Genomic DNA, 13,084 nt, shown 5'->3' on the forward strand with positions numbered 1-13,084 from the left:
CCAGTCCTGCTCTCACCACCATGACTGTCCTCCAGGTCATTAGCAACTTGGTTAGACACTATTTGTTGTTGTTCCCTACTAGTTCTTATCCAGTGAGTCATGTTTTTTGTTTTCTTTTTCTTTTCTTTTTTTTTTTTTAGTTGTAGGTAGACAAATACCTTTATTTTATTTATTTATGTTTACGTGGTGCTGAGTAGGCAAGTGCTTTAACCACTGAGCCACAACCCCAGCCCCAGTGAGTTACATTTTAAGAAATTCTTTTTTCTTGGGGTTGGGGTGGACCTCAGTAGTAGAGCAGTTGCCCAGTATATGCAAGACCCTGGGTTCCATCCCAACAATTCAACAAAATAGAAAAGGGGGAAAAGCTGCTTTTCTTAAATTTATTGAACTGTAAGCATGTGCCCACGTAAGAGCCCAGCTCAGTGAGGTTCATTAAGTGAACACACCTGCATAACCAGTACCCAAACCTGAAACAGAACCTTGCCGGCTCTTAGAAGCTGCCTGCATCCCTGAGTGGCCACCATTCGGGGCAGGACTGGAGGGAGTCCTTACCAGCTGCTGAGGGCTGTGGTCTCATGTGCAAGCTCCTGGCAGTAGCTGTGTGGGCTGAGCATCTGCCAGTAGTCCCTGGGTTCTTGGGCCCCTAGACTCACCAGCTGGCCCCTGCCCTCACTTTGACTAGGTGGATGGACTGTGCTTTTTTCACCTCAACATAAAGGTACTTTTATGGTATGTCCTTGGTGGCCTTAGTCACTGTCAGTGTAGCTGTGGTAGCAACGTTGCTTTTCTCATGCTGATGAAGGTTCCCAAGGGAGTTGGGAACAAGCAAGTTGGGTGCATGGGAGACTGACTGACTTTTAACTGACTGATGTTAAAAGTAAGGAAATGCTCAGGGCTAGGGACAGTCATAGCATCTTGAATTCAAGGACAGTGGCAGTTCCCACTGTGAGGTATTGGAGCACTGCTGCTGTAGGCACCAGGGCAATATCAGACTCAGGAATGGATCCAGAGGCAGAGGTGCCTGTCCACAGGCCCAAATCAGTGACAGATGAAGCTCAGCAGTCACAGAAGTCGGTCATGGATTTATGGGTCCTCTGAAGTATGACAGTAAAACCTCTAGAAGGAAACAGAACACTTTTGAGATCCTGGTGTAGGCACATGTCTTCAGTGGATGTGAGGAAGCACAACGAGGACATGCCCGGTTGGTGCCAGCTCTGCCCCCGCATGGCCTTGCTCAGTCCTAGGTGTCATAGACCCCAAACCTGGTTACCTTGCCCTGGAGCCAGTGCCCATTGCCCCCTGGGCTCACTTGAGACAACTGTGACTTTTCTTCTCTGACATGACATATCTCTTTTCTTTCCTTCTAATGTCAGCGGACCGTGTGAAAAAGGGGTTTGACTTCCAATGGCCCCAGCCTGACAAGCCCATGTTCTTCTACGTGACCCAGGGCCAGGAGGAGATTGCCAGCTCAGGCACATCCTACCTGAACAGGTAAGCCGGACATATCTCCCAGCACCCATAGGCTTTGAGGCCACCTATGGAGTGGTATTTTTCTTTCTTTCTTTTCCCCCATCTCTGCAGACTCTACCAATAGCATTTTATTTCCACCTTGTTTTCCAGTGTATTTGCTTGCTTGCTTGTTTGTTTGTTGCAGTACTGAGGGTTGAACCCCCATTGGTGCTCCTCTTCTGAGCTCTATCCCCAACCCATTTTACTTTTTGAGACATAGATTTCACTAAATTTCCCAGGCTGCCCTTGAACTTAGGATCTTCCTGCTTGAGCCTTCCAAGTCACTGGGGTCACAGCCACGCGACTGCTCATGACTGTATTTATTTTTATGTTGGGCACTTTCTAAGCCTGCAGTGTGAGTTTTTTCCAGTTCTCTTGACTTCCTAGTAAAGGATGAGGGAGCCCAGCTATGGTCATGCTGGGTTTGGGGCAGGTGATGCCAGCTTGGCTTTCAGTGTCACACTCTCAGCTGTCAGCGTGTCACCCATTGCTCCGAGTTGCTGAAGGTCCATGTTACACTGGAGGTGGAGCTGCCTCCACCTGGGGCTGGGGATCTTGAAGGGGAGCCCTGTCACTGAGAGCCTGATTTCTGTAGGACGGAAGCTGCCAATGTGGAGAAGATCACCACAAAGCTGCTGAAGGCGGGTGCCAAGCCTGACCAGATTGGCATTATCACACCCTACGAGGGCCAGCGCTCCTACCTGGTGCAGTACATGCAGTTCAGCGGCTCTCTGCACACGAAGCTCTATCAGGTATGTCACACTGCAGGATGCCCTTCCGTGTGCCACACGCTCGGTAGAGGTTTGTTTCAGGCCTGGCCTCTGGGTCACACTATAAATGTTGACTTTTGACCTTTAAGTTTGCCAACATGAGGGGCGCCTGTCACATGCAGAGCTCAGAACATGCCCAGAAGCACGAGTCTCTCTAGCCTCGCGGGAAGGGCATATGATAGCACATTGCCAGTGTCCTTGCCAGCGTCCTGGTGTCAGGCACTAGGCTGAGGCATGTCACTAACATGCTGGCACTAATCGGGCATGTCCTCGTTGTCAGTGCTTCCTTGAAGTTCACTGAAGACATGTGCCTATACCAGGATCTCAAAGATGTTCTGTTTCCTTCTAGAGGTTTTACTGTCATACCTCAGAAGACCCATATATTTCAAGGATCAGAACCGTGTGTGCATGAAAATGTGTTTCTTGGGGCATTTTTCAGAGTAAACTGAGAAACGACTCTAAGATTGGAACAGTAGGGAACAGTGGGTGCCCCCGTGTGGTGGAGACAGCATTCCCACCTTTATTAACATCCCAGTACAGCTCCATGTGCAAGTGATCCCAAATGCAACATCTGGGAGATGACGTTGCAGCTGGTTTCTGTCCTCTTCCTTAGGTCTTCCAGGAGCACATGTGTGCTTTTATTATTGGGGAACAAAATAAAAAGGACGAGGGTGTAGCTCAGTGGTCGAGTGCTTCCCTAGCCCTGGGTTCAGTCCCCAGCACCACACAAAAGAAGAAAGAAAACAAAAAGTAGGAAAGGCCAGGAGAGCTGGGCGTGGTGGTGCATCCCGGTAATCCCAGGGACTTGGAGGCTGAAGCACAAGGTTCCTAAGTTCTAGGCTGACTCCGCAGCTTAGGCCTTGTCTCTTATCTCAGGAAAAAAAAATAAGACTGGGAATGTTGCTCAGCACCCCTGAGTTCAGTTCCCAGCACCCCCCACCCCACCCCCCAAATAAGAGTCAGGAGAGTGATGGGAGTAGGCACAGTGAGCAATGCCAGGTCTTAGCTTACCAGTGGCATTTGATGGTGTGTCTTGACATGTTCCATGTGGTTTTGGGGATCCCTGGGGCAGCCTGCTGACTGACAGGACAATGCCAACCCTTTCAGGAGGTGGAGATCGCTAGCGTGGATGCCTTCCAGGGACGTGAGAAGGACTTCATCATACTCTCCTGTGTACGCGCAAATGAACACCAAGGAATTGGTTTTTTAAATGACCCCAGACGTCTTAATGTGGCCCTGACCAGAGCTAGGTATGCTCCCCCTTGCAGCATAGGCCCAGCTTAGGTTGGCCTGACAGGGCCTGGCCCGTACTAGAGGTCATTGGGCTCCATGTCTCATCATGGGTTATCTTTGTTTCTGTGTCCTAGTTGGTTGTCTGGGGCCCATGTGTCTCAGTCCAGTCATAATTATGTGTTGGGGATTCAAGTCTGAGGTTCAAACCCTACGGCTTGGGTTTGTTTGTGGGTGACTTTGTTGTGCCCTTTAATCCTGAGTACTTCTTAAGGTTCTAGAATGTAATTGTTCTGAGTTAATAGTAAAAAGGACCCGAGACCAAGGTGGCCAGTGTATCTGTCCCTGCAGCAACTATCAAGCAGCAACTGCCCACTTGTCAACCAGAAATGCAGGCATCTAGCCTATGGCTTGCCAATAACAGGAGCTGGTTGCTCGCACCTCCTGGTTCAATTTACATTGGCTCCTTCCCTACTTGGGTCTTGTTGGTCTTAATTTGGCACCTTACTTTCTAGGGTGCTGCCTTGTTTCGTGCCCAGTATTAGGTGGGGTTCTTGACACACAGCTTCATTTGGGTGAGCTAGAGGAGCTGGCCATGTAAGGTGTCCCTCGGTGGCTCATGCCCCAGTGCCTGGGAAATGACTGTTGACTGCAGACACTTGATCTCCAAGCTCCTGTGCCTGGCAGGTTTTTGACATTGGGCTGCTTGGAGTTTGCCACAGAATAAACTTGTGTGCAGGGTGGGCAGCGTGGGTGCCAGGCTCCAGGGCTTGCCTGACCTGGCTTGAGCCTGCTGCCCTCCACCCTGGGCTCCTGCTCGCTGCACGCATGTGAAGGAGGGAGCTGCACATTAGGTGACGAGAGCTGCCCTGTGTCCCTTTGGGTCTTGATTTTGAGTGTGTTCGGTCTCCCTTGGCGTGCTTTGCAGACGAGCACCAGCTCCCTGGCACTCAGGTCCTCAGCACCAGGTTCTTGTTGCAGGTATGGTGTCATCATCGTGGGCAACCCGAAGGCTCTGTCAAAGCAGCCACTGTGGAACCACCTGCTCAACTACTACAAGGAGCAGAAGGTGCTGGTAGAGGGGCCGCTGAACAACCTGCGTGAGAGCCTCATGCAGTTCAGCAAGCCCCGGAAGCTTGTCAACACCATCAACCCGGTGAGCAGCCAGAGGCGGGCGGGCTGGGGAGAGGGCCAGCTTCTCACTTGTTTAGGGGTCTGCTTGGCCTGTCTCTTGTTTTAGTGGCACCAGAACCCTGCAGAGGGGCAGGGGACACGAAACCCAGGATTTGGGAGTTAGGGTCCCCTGGCTTCACCACCTCCGGGCGTGTGAGCCCAGCTCTCTGGGCCACATCACAGACCTAGAGGGTCTCAGGGCAGGGTGAGGGCAGAGGTTGGACTGGGGATTCCTTCTCCCAGGATCCTGTTCCGGGAAGGCAGCTGTGGGTGGTGGAGATGGCGCATCAGGCAAGCACAGGCTGGGGCTGTGCCCCCGCTGACAGGAGGGACTCCGCCCAGAGCGCCTCCCCGGGGAAACGCGGAACTCCAGCTGAACTCCCGCATGGTCTCCTGAGCCTGCTGTGGCATGTCTGGCTCTGGGATTCGTGGGCTGTTCAGTCCTGGGTGGTCTTGGGAGTCACACTTGGCCTGCAGCGGGCAAAGAAGCAAGCACTACAGTTAAGAAACTGAGCTGGGGCACCGAGGTCAGCAAACCCTCAGAGCTCAAGCACCTGTTACCCGAGGCCACCACATCTGTGGAGAGTTCTTCATTCTGTTGACATGATAAATTCCTCATCTGTCCACAACTTTGCAGGGGGCCCGCTTCATGACAACAGCCATGTATGATGCCCGTGAGGCCATCATCCCAGGATCCGTCTATGACCGGAGCAGCCAGGGTGAGTCTCCTGCAGAGACCAGTCTAACCCACGTCCCCATGCCAGGATGTTGACATTCCCAAGTCTCAGCATTGGCTCTTGCTCCTTGGGTGGTCTTCACAAGCCTCAGTCCTGACAATGAGGGGCACTTTTTAGTGACCCTGGTCAGAAATTGAATAGTTGTTCTTTGTGGGCTTCTAAAAGCAAAACGTGTCTTAGACATGCTGCTCTACTTTTTTCAGTGTCCCTCAGCCTCGCTCCCCTAGGCGCCGGTGCTCTGGCCTGCACCTCCTGCCTCAGTGGGTATACCACGGCTCCCTTCAGTGGCCTGCAGTTAATGGGGTTTGCTGTCTTCCCGAACCTCCCTGTGCTCTATTGTTGGGGAAGCTGGTGGCCTCTCTGGGGTCCTTTCTTTCTTTTTTTTTTAATTAAAATATTTTTTATTTTTACAGACTGCATTTTGATTCATTGTACACATGGGGTACAACTTTTCATGTCTATGTTTGTACACAGTATAGATTCACACCATTCATGTAATCATACACGTATATAGGGTAATACTGTCTGTTTTATTCTACTCTCTTTCCGTCCCCCACCCCCTCCCATGCCATTTTCCTCTACACCATCCAAAGTTCCCTCATTCTTCTCTTCCCCCTGCCACCCCACCTCATTATATATTGTCATCCACTTAACAGAGAAAACATTTGGCCTTTGGTTTTTTGGGCTTGGCCTATTTCACTTAGCATGATCTTTTTCAGCTTCATCCATTTACCAGCAAATGCCATAATTTTACTCTTCTTTATGGCCGAGTAATATTCCATTGTGTATATATACCACAGTTTCTTTATCCATTCGTCAATGAAAGGGCATCTTGGTTGGTTCCACAATCTAGCTATTGTGAATTGAGCTGCTGTGAACATTGATGTGGCTGCATCACTGTAGTATGCTGATTTTAAGTCCCTTGAGTATAAACTGAGGAGTGGGATAGCTGGGTCAGATGGTGAGTCCATTTCCAGGTTTTCTGAGGAATCTCCATACTGCTTTCCAGAGTGGCTGCACCAATTTGTAACTCCATCAGCAATGTATGAGTGTGCTCTGGGGTTCTTTCCTAAGCAGAGTCTCTGTACACGTTAAGGTCAGGCTTGCCTCTGCTGCCTGGGAACAGTCCTAACTGCCCAAAAGGTTCTACCCCATCACCCAAAGCCTTGTCCTAGGGGCTGCCTCCTGAGGCTCCTCCCCTGTGCTAGTTGGCACCATAGATTGAGGCTGGGGCCTTCAGATATCTGGCTTTGCCCTCATCTGCCTTGTAGAACTGGACCCTGAGGTGACTCCTCACCAACCTCAGATGCCCTTGAAAGCAGCCAGCCCTTTCCTTGCCTGAAGCATGAGGCTCAAACTATGGACTGTGTTCTTTAACAACAAAAACCTTTTTTCCCTTCATGGGAAAGTCACCATTGTAGCTGAGGGTATCCAGGGATTCAGTCATCATAGAGTTCCATGGACCATGGACCTAGCTCAGACTCACACTGGATCAGTGCTGAGCCTTGAATCAGCCCTGCAGTTCCTCTCTTCCTCTGGAGGGCGAGACCTCCTACCTGTGGCCTCCCTAGTCCCTGAGGTGCCCCAGGGCCTTTATTTGCCTCTAGCCAGAGCAAGCAGGTCTGAGTTTCTCCTACAGTGGCGCACAGGTGTTTTCTTGCTTTTTGCAAGGAGTAGGAATATGAGATTTGCTATTAAAGGGATTATTTCTTCCAGTGCTGGGATGGAACGTAGGGCCTTGCACATGCTGGGCAAGCACTCTTCCTGTGAGCCCCGCCCCAGTCCTGTAGTGTGGTTTTCCCATTTTCAGAACCTCACTAGGTGACTCTTACCAGAATCCTCTGGGAGAGCAGGCGCACTCCAGGTGCCAGTGCTCAGCAGTTGGGCAGTCAGGATTAGGGATTAAGAACCTGCATTTTTTTGCTTCAGTAAGGCCAGGGCAGGCAAGGAAACCACAGGACAAAGGTCCTGACTGACAGGCATACTGGCCTGCTGGGGACATAGACAAGGGAGAGACACCTGCTGTCCACTTTCTGTCTCACAGGTCGGCCTTCGAACATGTACTTCCAGACCCATGACCAGATCGGCATGATCAGTGCTGGCCCCAGCCACGTGGCCGCCATGAACATTCCCATTCCCTTCAACCTGGTTATGCCACCCATGCCGCCGCCCGGCTACTTTGGACAAGCTAACGGGCCGGCTGCAGGTGAGCACCCGGCAGCCGTGTGCTGGGGGGAGCACGCTGGCATCAGGATTGGAACAGTGCCAAACCTCAATCCCTGTGGTCCCTGTGGAGGCTGTGGCCTTGGCTGAGTTATGCTTGTCTTGAGGCCTAGTCCTCCTTCAGGTCACCTGAAGTGTTGTCTTTCAGGCCGGGGTGCCCCCAAGAGCAAGACTGGTCGTGGGGGACGCCAGAAGAACCGCTTTGGGCTTCCTGGGCCCAGCCAGACCAACCTTCCCAACAGCCAGGCCAGCCAGGATGTGGCGTCACAGCCCTTCTCACAGGGCGCCCTGACGCAGGGCTACATCTCCATGAGCCAGCCCTCCCAGATGAGCCAACCTGGCCTCTCCCAGCCCGAGCTGTCCCAGGTGAGTTTGTGACACCTGTCCCTAGGACTGAGCACTGTCGCAGAACAGAGGTGGCTCCTTCGTGACATGAGGCACGTAGCACTGGGGTCATAAGTCTAGAACATTCCATTCAGGCACTGCTTTTCTGAAGAGTCCCAAGTAACTGGACTGGCAGTCCCCATCTGAGTTACTTGTCCCTGTGCTGTAATAATTGAATGGGTCATTCTGCCTCTCAGGCTTGAGGATGGAGTTTTGGGGCTCTTTTCTGGGGCTGGTGGGGCTAGGTGGATGTGAATGCCCTTGGGCTTCCCCAGCTTTGCTCACTTCCCTGACTCCCTGATTTTGTCTTTCAGGACAGTTACCTTGGTGATGAGTTTAAATCACAGATTGATGTGGCGCTATCTCAAGACTCCACATACCAGGGAGAACGGGCGTACCAACATGGCGGGGTGACGGGGCTGTCCCAGTACTAGAAGGCAAGCAAGCCACCCTGAGCAGACTTTAGTCCTATCCCCTCCCCTGAAAAAGTTTCTGGAGCCACTGAATAGGGTCTTCACTGGGGATCTGACTTTGAGGAAATTCTGGAAATGTTTGCTGGTCCCCAAGGGACCAAGTTGTCCTGTGATCACCACTGTGGGTCAAGGTGGCACCACATATACCCACCATTGAAAGAAGAAACCTAGAACCCAGGAGGGAAAGGGATATGGGGCCCACAGTTGCCTGGGAAGGGAAGACAGTGGGCACCACCCTGCCGGCAGCCCTGCCTCAAGAGGGCTTCAGTTTCCTCATCTGTAACGTAGGACTAGAGGGGTGAGTGTGAGCTGGGCAAGTGGGGTGCTGCTGGGCACAGGCTGTGCTGCCAAAGCTCAGGGTTTGCTGGCCTTAGTCCTCAGCTTTGCTCACTCCTTATAAGCCACTGTCCCCGGGCACCTGTGTAGCACCCAGGTATCTGTGGAATCTGGGCAGCAGCACGGGATCCTGGCTCCCCATGCTTCCCCTAACGGTCTCTCACCTGTCCCTCCCACAGGTGGCAGCGGAAGAGCTAAGCTACGTGGCTTAGTCCATCAGCATCTTATTCTGGGTAATAAAAAATAAAAATAAATGGATACCTGTTTTCCACTGCTAAAACTGAAGCACCACTGTGTGAGCAACAGGAGAGGGAGAGGAGCAACCGAGGGAGAGAGGAGCCGAGACAGAGCGAGCGCCCCCTGCTGGCACGCGGCGGCGGCGAGGAGAAGGAGAAGGGAGAGCGGGAGGTGGGCCGGCCGCGCAGGAGCCGCCTGGCCAGTCCCTGTCCAGCCCCGCTGCCGAGGAGGCCCAGCTCGCTGCGTCCACACCTGGGTCTGCGACCAGGGCGGAGGGAGGAAGACCCTCATCACAGAGTAGCCCTTTCCTCTGTTCTTTTTTTCTTTCTTTTTTCTCTTTTATTGAAAGGGGACTACGTTTTAGCAGGAAAAAACTTCACGTTTCTGTGCCCGAGCAGACTCCTGTGGGTGGCTGCCGGCCAGGCAGGGCCGGAGGAGTGTGGGTTCTGTCCACACTGGCTCCCAGACCGCCCAGGTCATGCGGCCTGTGTTCTAAGAGGGGTTTCATTTAAAGAAAATATGGTTTTGGGTTTTTCTGTTTGTTTTTTAAAGATTCTTTCAAAGGAGTACTGAAAAACACTTTCCTAAGTTTGTCTCTAAGATCTTAGTGGTGGACCTGGGAGATGCAAGAAGCTTCCAGAAACGAAGTTTATACGAGCCAGCGCAACTGGAGACTGGGATCAACACCTGTGCCACGGTCTCGAGGAGGATTTTTGTTTTAAGTTTTAGCTTCCAGAGGCTTCTCGCTGCAGGTGGCAGGTTGGTGCAGCAGTGGCCTCGCCTGGCCTGGAGGCCCCGCCTGCTCCACTGGACTCTGAGAAGCCCAGCTGCTTCCTGCGCGGTGGACTTGGCGCAGGGCTGTAGCTGCCCCGTGAGGGGGATGAGCGTGGCCCCACCAGGGGGCCTCAGCCAGGACTGGCCGTGAGTCCAGGGGCCAGAAAGGTGGCTGTTCCTGGTCCAGCAGCTGCTTCCCCAGGGTCCTTCCCAAGCTTGTGGTGGAAGGCAACAGCCAAGCAGGTCTGTCCCTGTCACTGGGGAGGCACACAGGCCCTGTGCTGGTTAACATGCCAGTACCCACCCAATTTGGAGCCCCTCTACCTGCTGGCACAGCTCACTGACATGGGCTACTTCTGCTTTTGTGGAAGAATGAAGTTTCTTAGAAGTAAGTCGGCTGTGCTAAAGGGGCTCAAGGAGCGTGTCACCTCAGGTGGTAGAGGGGGCCTCTGTCTGGGTTCAGGTTTATGATGCCAGAAGACGTTGGGAGGACTGCCCCCACCCAGCTCCTGGCACGTGGGTTGGGGTGGCTATCTGCCTGGTGACCGCCCAGTTGAAGACCATGTCCTGCCTGCCCAGGCCCTGGTGACCCCACCCAGCCATCCCCTCCCCACGCGGCATCAAAGACCCTGATCCCAAAGCCTCCACATTCTGGCTGAAGTGGGACCGGCAGGAATGCACAGGCCACCTTCCTTCTGGCAAGGACTTATTTATTCCCATTGCTTAGGGCTTTTGGGCCCCTTGTTTTGGTCGGCCGCGTAGAGGCGTAGATCTGGGTAGGTTCCCCATGACCCTCGCGTCCCGCCTCGGCTGGAACGCCTTGCCTCTGCCGCGCGCCCTTTGCTTTGTCCTCCACCTTCTAGCAGCATTCTGAGTTTCACAAACTGAAGAGCATCTGTACCAAGGCGATGTAACTTGATTTTTGGTCAATTTGTTTTAAGCTCTTTTGTCACCAATAAAACATTAATAAACCGCTCTTGCTTTCACGTGGGGCCTGGTGAGCTGCAGGGCCGTGGTGGGAGGGCGCCGCTGGACTGGGGAGCTGGCTGGATGGGAGGGGTTTGAGGGCCCAGCTGTGGGCAGAGGGTTCCCCAGGGGAGGCCCTGCTTCTGCCCCTCCTCTGGATAGCATCCGGCCTGTGGATCACCTGGAGATTGGGGGCAGTTGGGACGGAGGAGGACTGGGCTGATGGCGCCACCATGGGACTCTTGCCTAGTGCACGTAGGCAGCAGAGGTCGCATCCCTCCCCAGTCAGGTGACAAGACCAGCAGAGCAGACCACCAGGAGTTTATTGTTGGACCCACGCCACAGCTCCCCCTGCCCGCCTGCCCCTGGTCAGCGACAGCCACACTCGTCCACCACCATGTCTTCGTAGTGCCGTAGAACCACGTTGTCGCTGTTGTCGAAGAAGAGCACAGAGATGGGCGACAGGCGTGCGGGCACGCAGCAGGGCAGGCTGGCGGCACCCGGGGCGGCCGCGTGCATGAGCGCGCGCAGCACCGCATGGTTCAGGGCGGGCGGCCCGCCGGGTCCCGGCAATGCGGCGGGGAGAGTGCACTGGCCCTGACAGTAGTTGGCCAGGAAGCCACGCGGTGCGATGACCCAGCGGTGCCAGCCCACCTCGCGGAAGCTCACGTAGAGCCGCCGCGCGCGGCACACGCCCCCAAGGCCATCGCCCGACGTGGGTTCGGCCTCGCGCCGCGGCCGGGCTAGAGGGTGGCACAGGCGCGGGTCAAGAGTCACCAGCAGCAGGGAGGCCTCTGCCAGGCGCACGCAGGTAGCTGGCGCCGGGGGACGCAGTGCCAGCGCCAGGCGGAGGCTGTGCGGCGCCGAGGCATTAGGAGCCCAGGCGATGCCCAGCAGCTCGGCGCGCACTGGCAGCTCTAGGGCGGGCACCTCCTGGCGGAGCAGCACCGGCCCGGGACCTGCGCCAGCCTCCTCACCCGCCAGCGCCACGCTCAGCTCCCAGCGGTCTGCGGGGCCTGTCGTCCCTGTCCCCACCTCCGCGAAGCGCAGCTCCAGGCGGGCGAGCGTCGGGCGCTCGGCGGGTTCCACTGCCGACAGGTCGAAGACAACGGTCCACTCGGGGCACATCCCTGAGGCCGAGACCTGCTCTGGGATCCGTGTGGGCGCACCTGGAGAGACGAGAGAGCTCGGCTTACACGGCGACCCCCGCCTGGTGCCCGGCCTGCCGCACATCGGATCTCAGTTGGGGACAGGCAGGGAGGTGAGAACCTAGGGCTGGGGGCGCACCATCTGTTGGAAGGCTTTACAGGGTGCGACGCGGCGGGGTGGGGGTGACAGTGGGGGCAGGGCATTAACTACAAGGAAGAGGCCCTGCAGGGTGCAGGCAGGCTGCCTACACTTGGGGACACTGGCAGAGAGAGATGAGCAAGCGCCCGGGGCCCCTGGGGAAGTGATGCTGGGACGCGGGCGGGGGGTCTGCAGGCGGCATCAAATGGTGGAGTGGGGGCAGGGCTTCAGCTGCAAGTCAGGGCTGCCCGATGCAAGGGGGCCTGGCCTTGCGAAAGCCAGAGCCGGTGTCTCCGGCGCGCAGAGGACTAGGAGGGATGGGGTGCGGAGGCCCAGTTGTAGAGGGCCGGACCGGGTGCGCGGGGGCCTTCGCGGTCACTCCGACCTCGCCCTGCCGCTCTCAAGGCTCGCCCGGGGAAGTCTCGGCCTCCCGGACCCATGCTTCCCGCGCAGGCCCCACTCACCACGATTCGGGATGTGGCGCACGATGTTTCCGGCGACCCCCAGCTCCTCCACGTGGCACGGTCGCAGGGTAGCCCCCGAGGGCGTCCGTCGCCAGCCTGCCCTGATCTGAGGGTCGCGGTGGCGAAACAGGCGCCACATGACCGGAGGCACCGGCCGGAACGTGGGAGCGCCCCTGGGCTCTTCGCGCAGCCCAAGAGCTTGGAGTAGGGCGGCAGCAGGGCCCGGGGGCGCCGGGGCGTGGGCCAGGGACGGCGAGGGCAGCAGTAGGACCAGGAAGAGGAGGAGGTGGTAGTGGCCGCAACGGCGGCGCGGTGGTTGCATCTTGTTCCCAGGCGATGACCAGAGTGGCAGGGTCCGAGGTGGCCCTGGACCTATGGGCTGGAGGCGGGGCTGGAGTGCCCGGAGGGACCCGGGTCCTGGGGGCGTGTCCACATGGGACAGATCCCAAAGGCGGGATCTGAGGGGGCGGGGCGGGGGTCCCTGGGTGGGTGGTCGGGAGAGCCCCGGGCCCTGGAAGGGC

At 55.7% G+C, this 13,084-nt stretch overlaps 2 protein-coding genes across 3 annotated transcripts in view; one reads left to right on the forward strand and one right to left on the reverse strand.

Moving 5' to 3' along the window:
* Upf1 (UPF1 RNA helicase and ATPase) overlaps window positions 1-10,821 on the forward strand; it is a 34,467-nt gene extending 23,646 nt beyond the window's left edge. For both annotated transcript variants that reach the window (XM_047532675.1, XM_047532676.1), the window contains exons 16-24: window positions 1,374-1,491; window positions 2,105-2,261; window positions 3,387-3,529; window positions 4,491-4,665; window positions 5,320-5,401; window positions 7,464-7,625; window positions 7,791-8,008; window positions 8,341-8,463; window positions 9,015-10,821. In XM_047532675.1, the coding sequence (XP_047388631.1) occupies window positions 1,374-1,491; window positions 2,105-2,261; window positions 3,387-3,529; window positions 4,491-4,665; window positions 5,320-5,401; window positions 7,464-7,625; window positions 7,791-8,008; window positions 8,341-8,460 (1,175 nt within the window). In that variant the 3' untranslated portion in view covers window positions 8,461-8,463; window positions 9,015-10,821. The remainder of the gene's footprint in view (window positions 1-1,373; window positions 1,492-2,104; window positions 2,262-3,386; window positions 3,530-4,490; window positions 4,666-5,319; window positions 5,402-7,463; window positions 7,626-7,790; window positions 8,009-8,340; window positions 8,464-9,014) is intronic.
* Window positions 10,616-12,897, reverse strand: Gdf1 (growth differentiation factor 1). The gene is made up of 2 exons (XM_047532679.1): window positions 12,564-12,897; window positions 10,616-11,981 (listed from the first exon to the last, which is right to left on the reverse strand). The coding sequence occupies exons 1-2, from the start codon at window positions 12,883-12,885 to the stop codon at window positions 11,182-11,184; spliced, it is 1,122 nt and encodes a 373-aa protein (XP_047388635.1). The 5' UTR covers window positions 12,886-12,897; the 3' UTR covers window positions 10,616-11,181.
* Window positions 12,898-13,084: the final 187 nt, after the last annotated feature.

This window comes from Sciurus carolinensis, chromosome 17 (genome assembly GCF_902686445.1).
Source record: "Sciurus carolinensis chromosome 17, mSciCar1.2, whole genome shotgun sequence".
In the NCBI taxonomy this organism is placed as follows: Eukaryota; Metazoa; Chordata; class Mammalia; order Rodentia; family Sciuridae; genus Sciurus; species Sciurus carolinensis.

Coding starts and splice junctions, on each gene's coding strand:
- Gdf1 (XM_047532679.1), bottom strand. CDS start 12,885: ATGCAACCACCGCGCCGCCGTTGCGGCCACTACCACCTCCTCCTCTTC. Junction 11,982..12,563: donor GCGCCACATCCCGAATCGTG/GTGAGTGGGGCC, acceptor TCGTCTCTCCAG/GTGCGCCCACACGGATCCCA.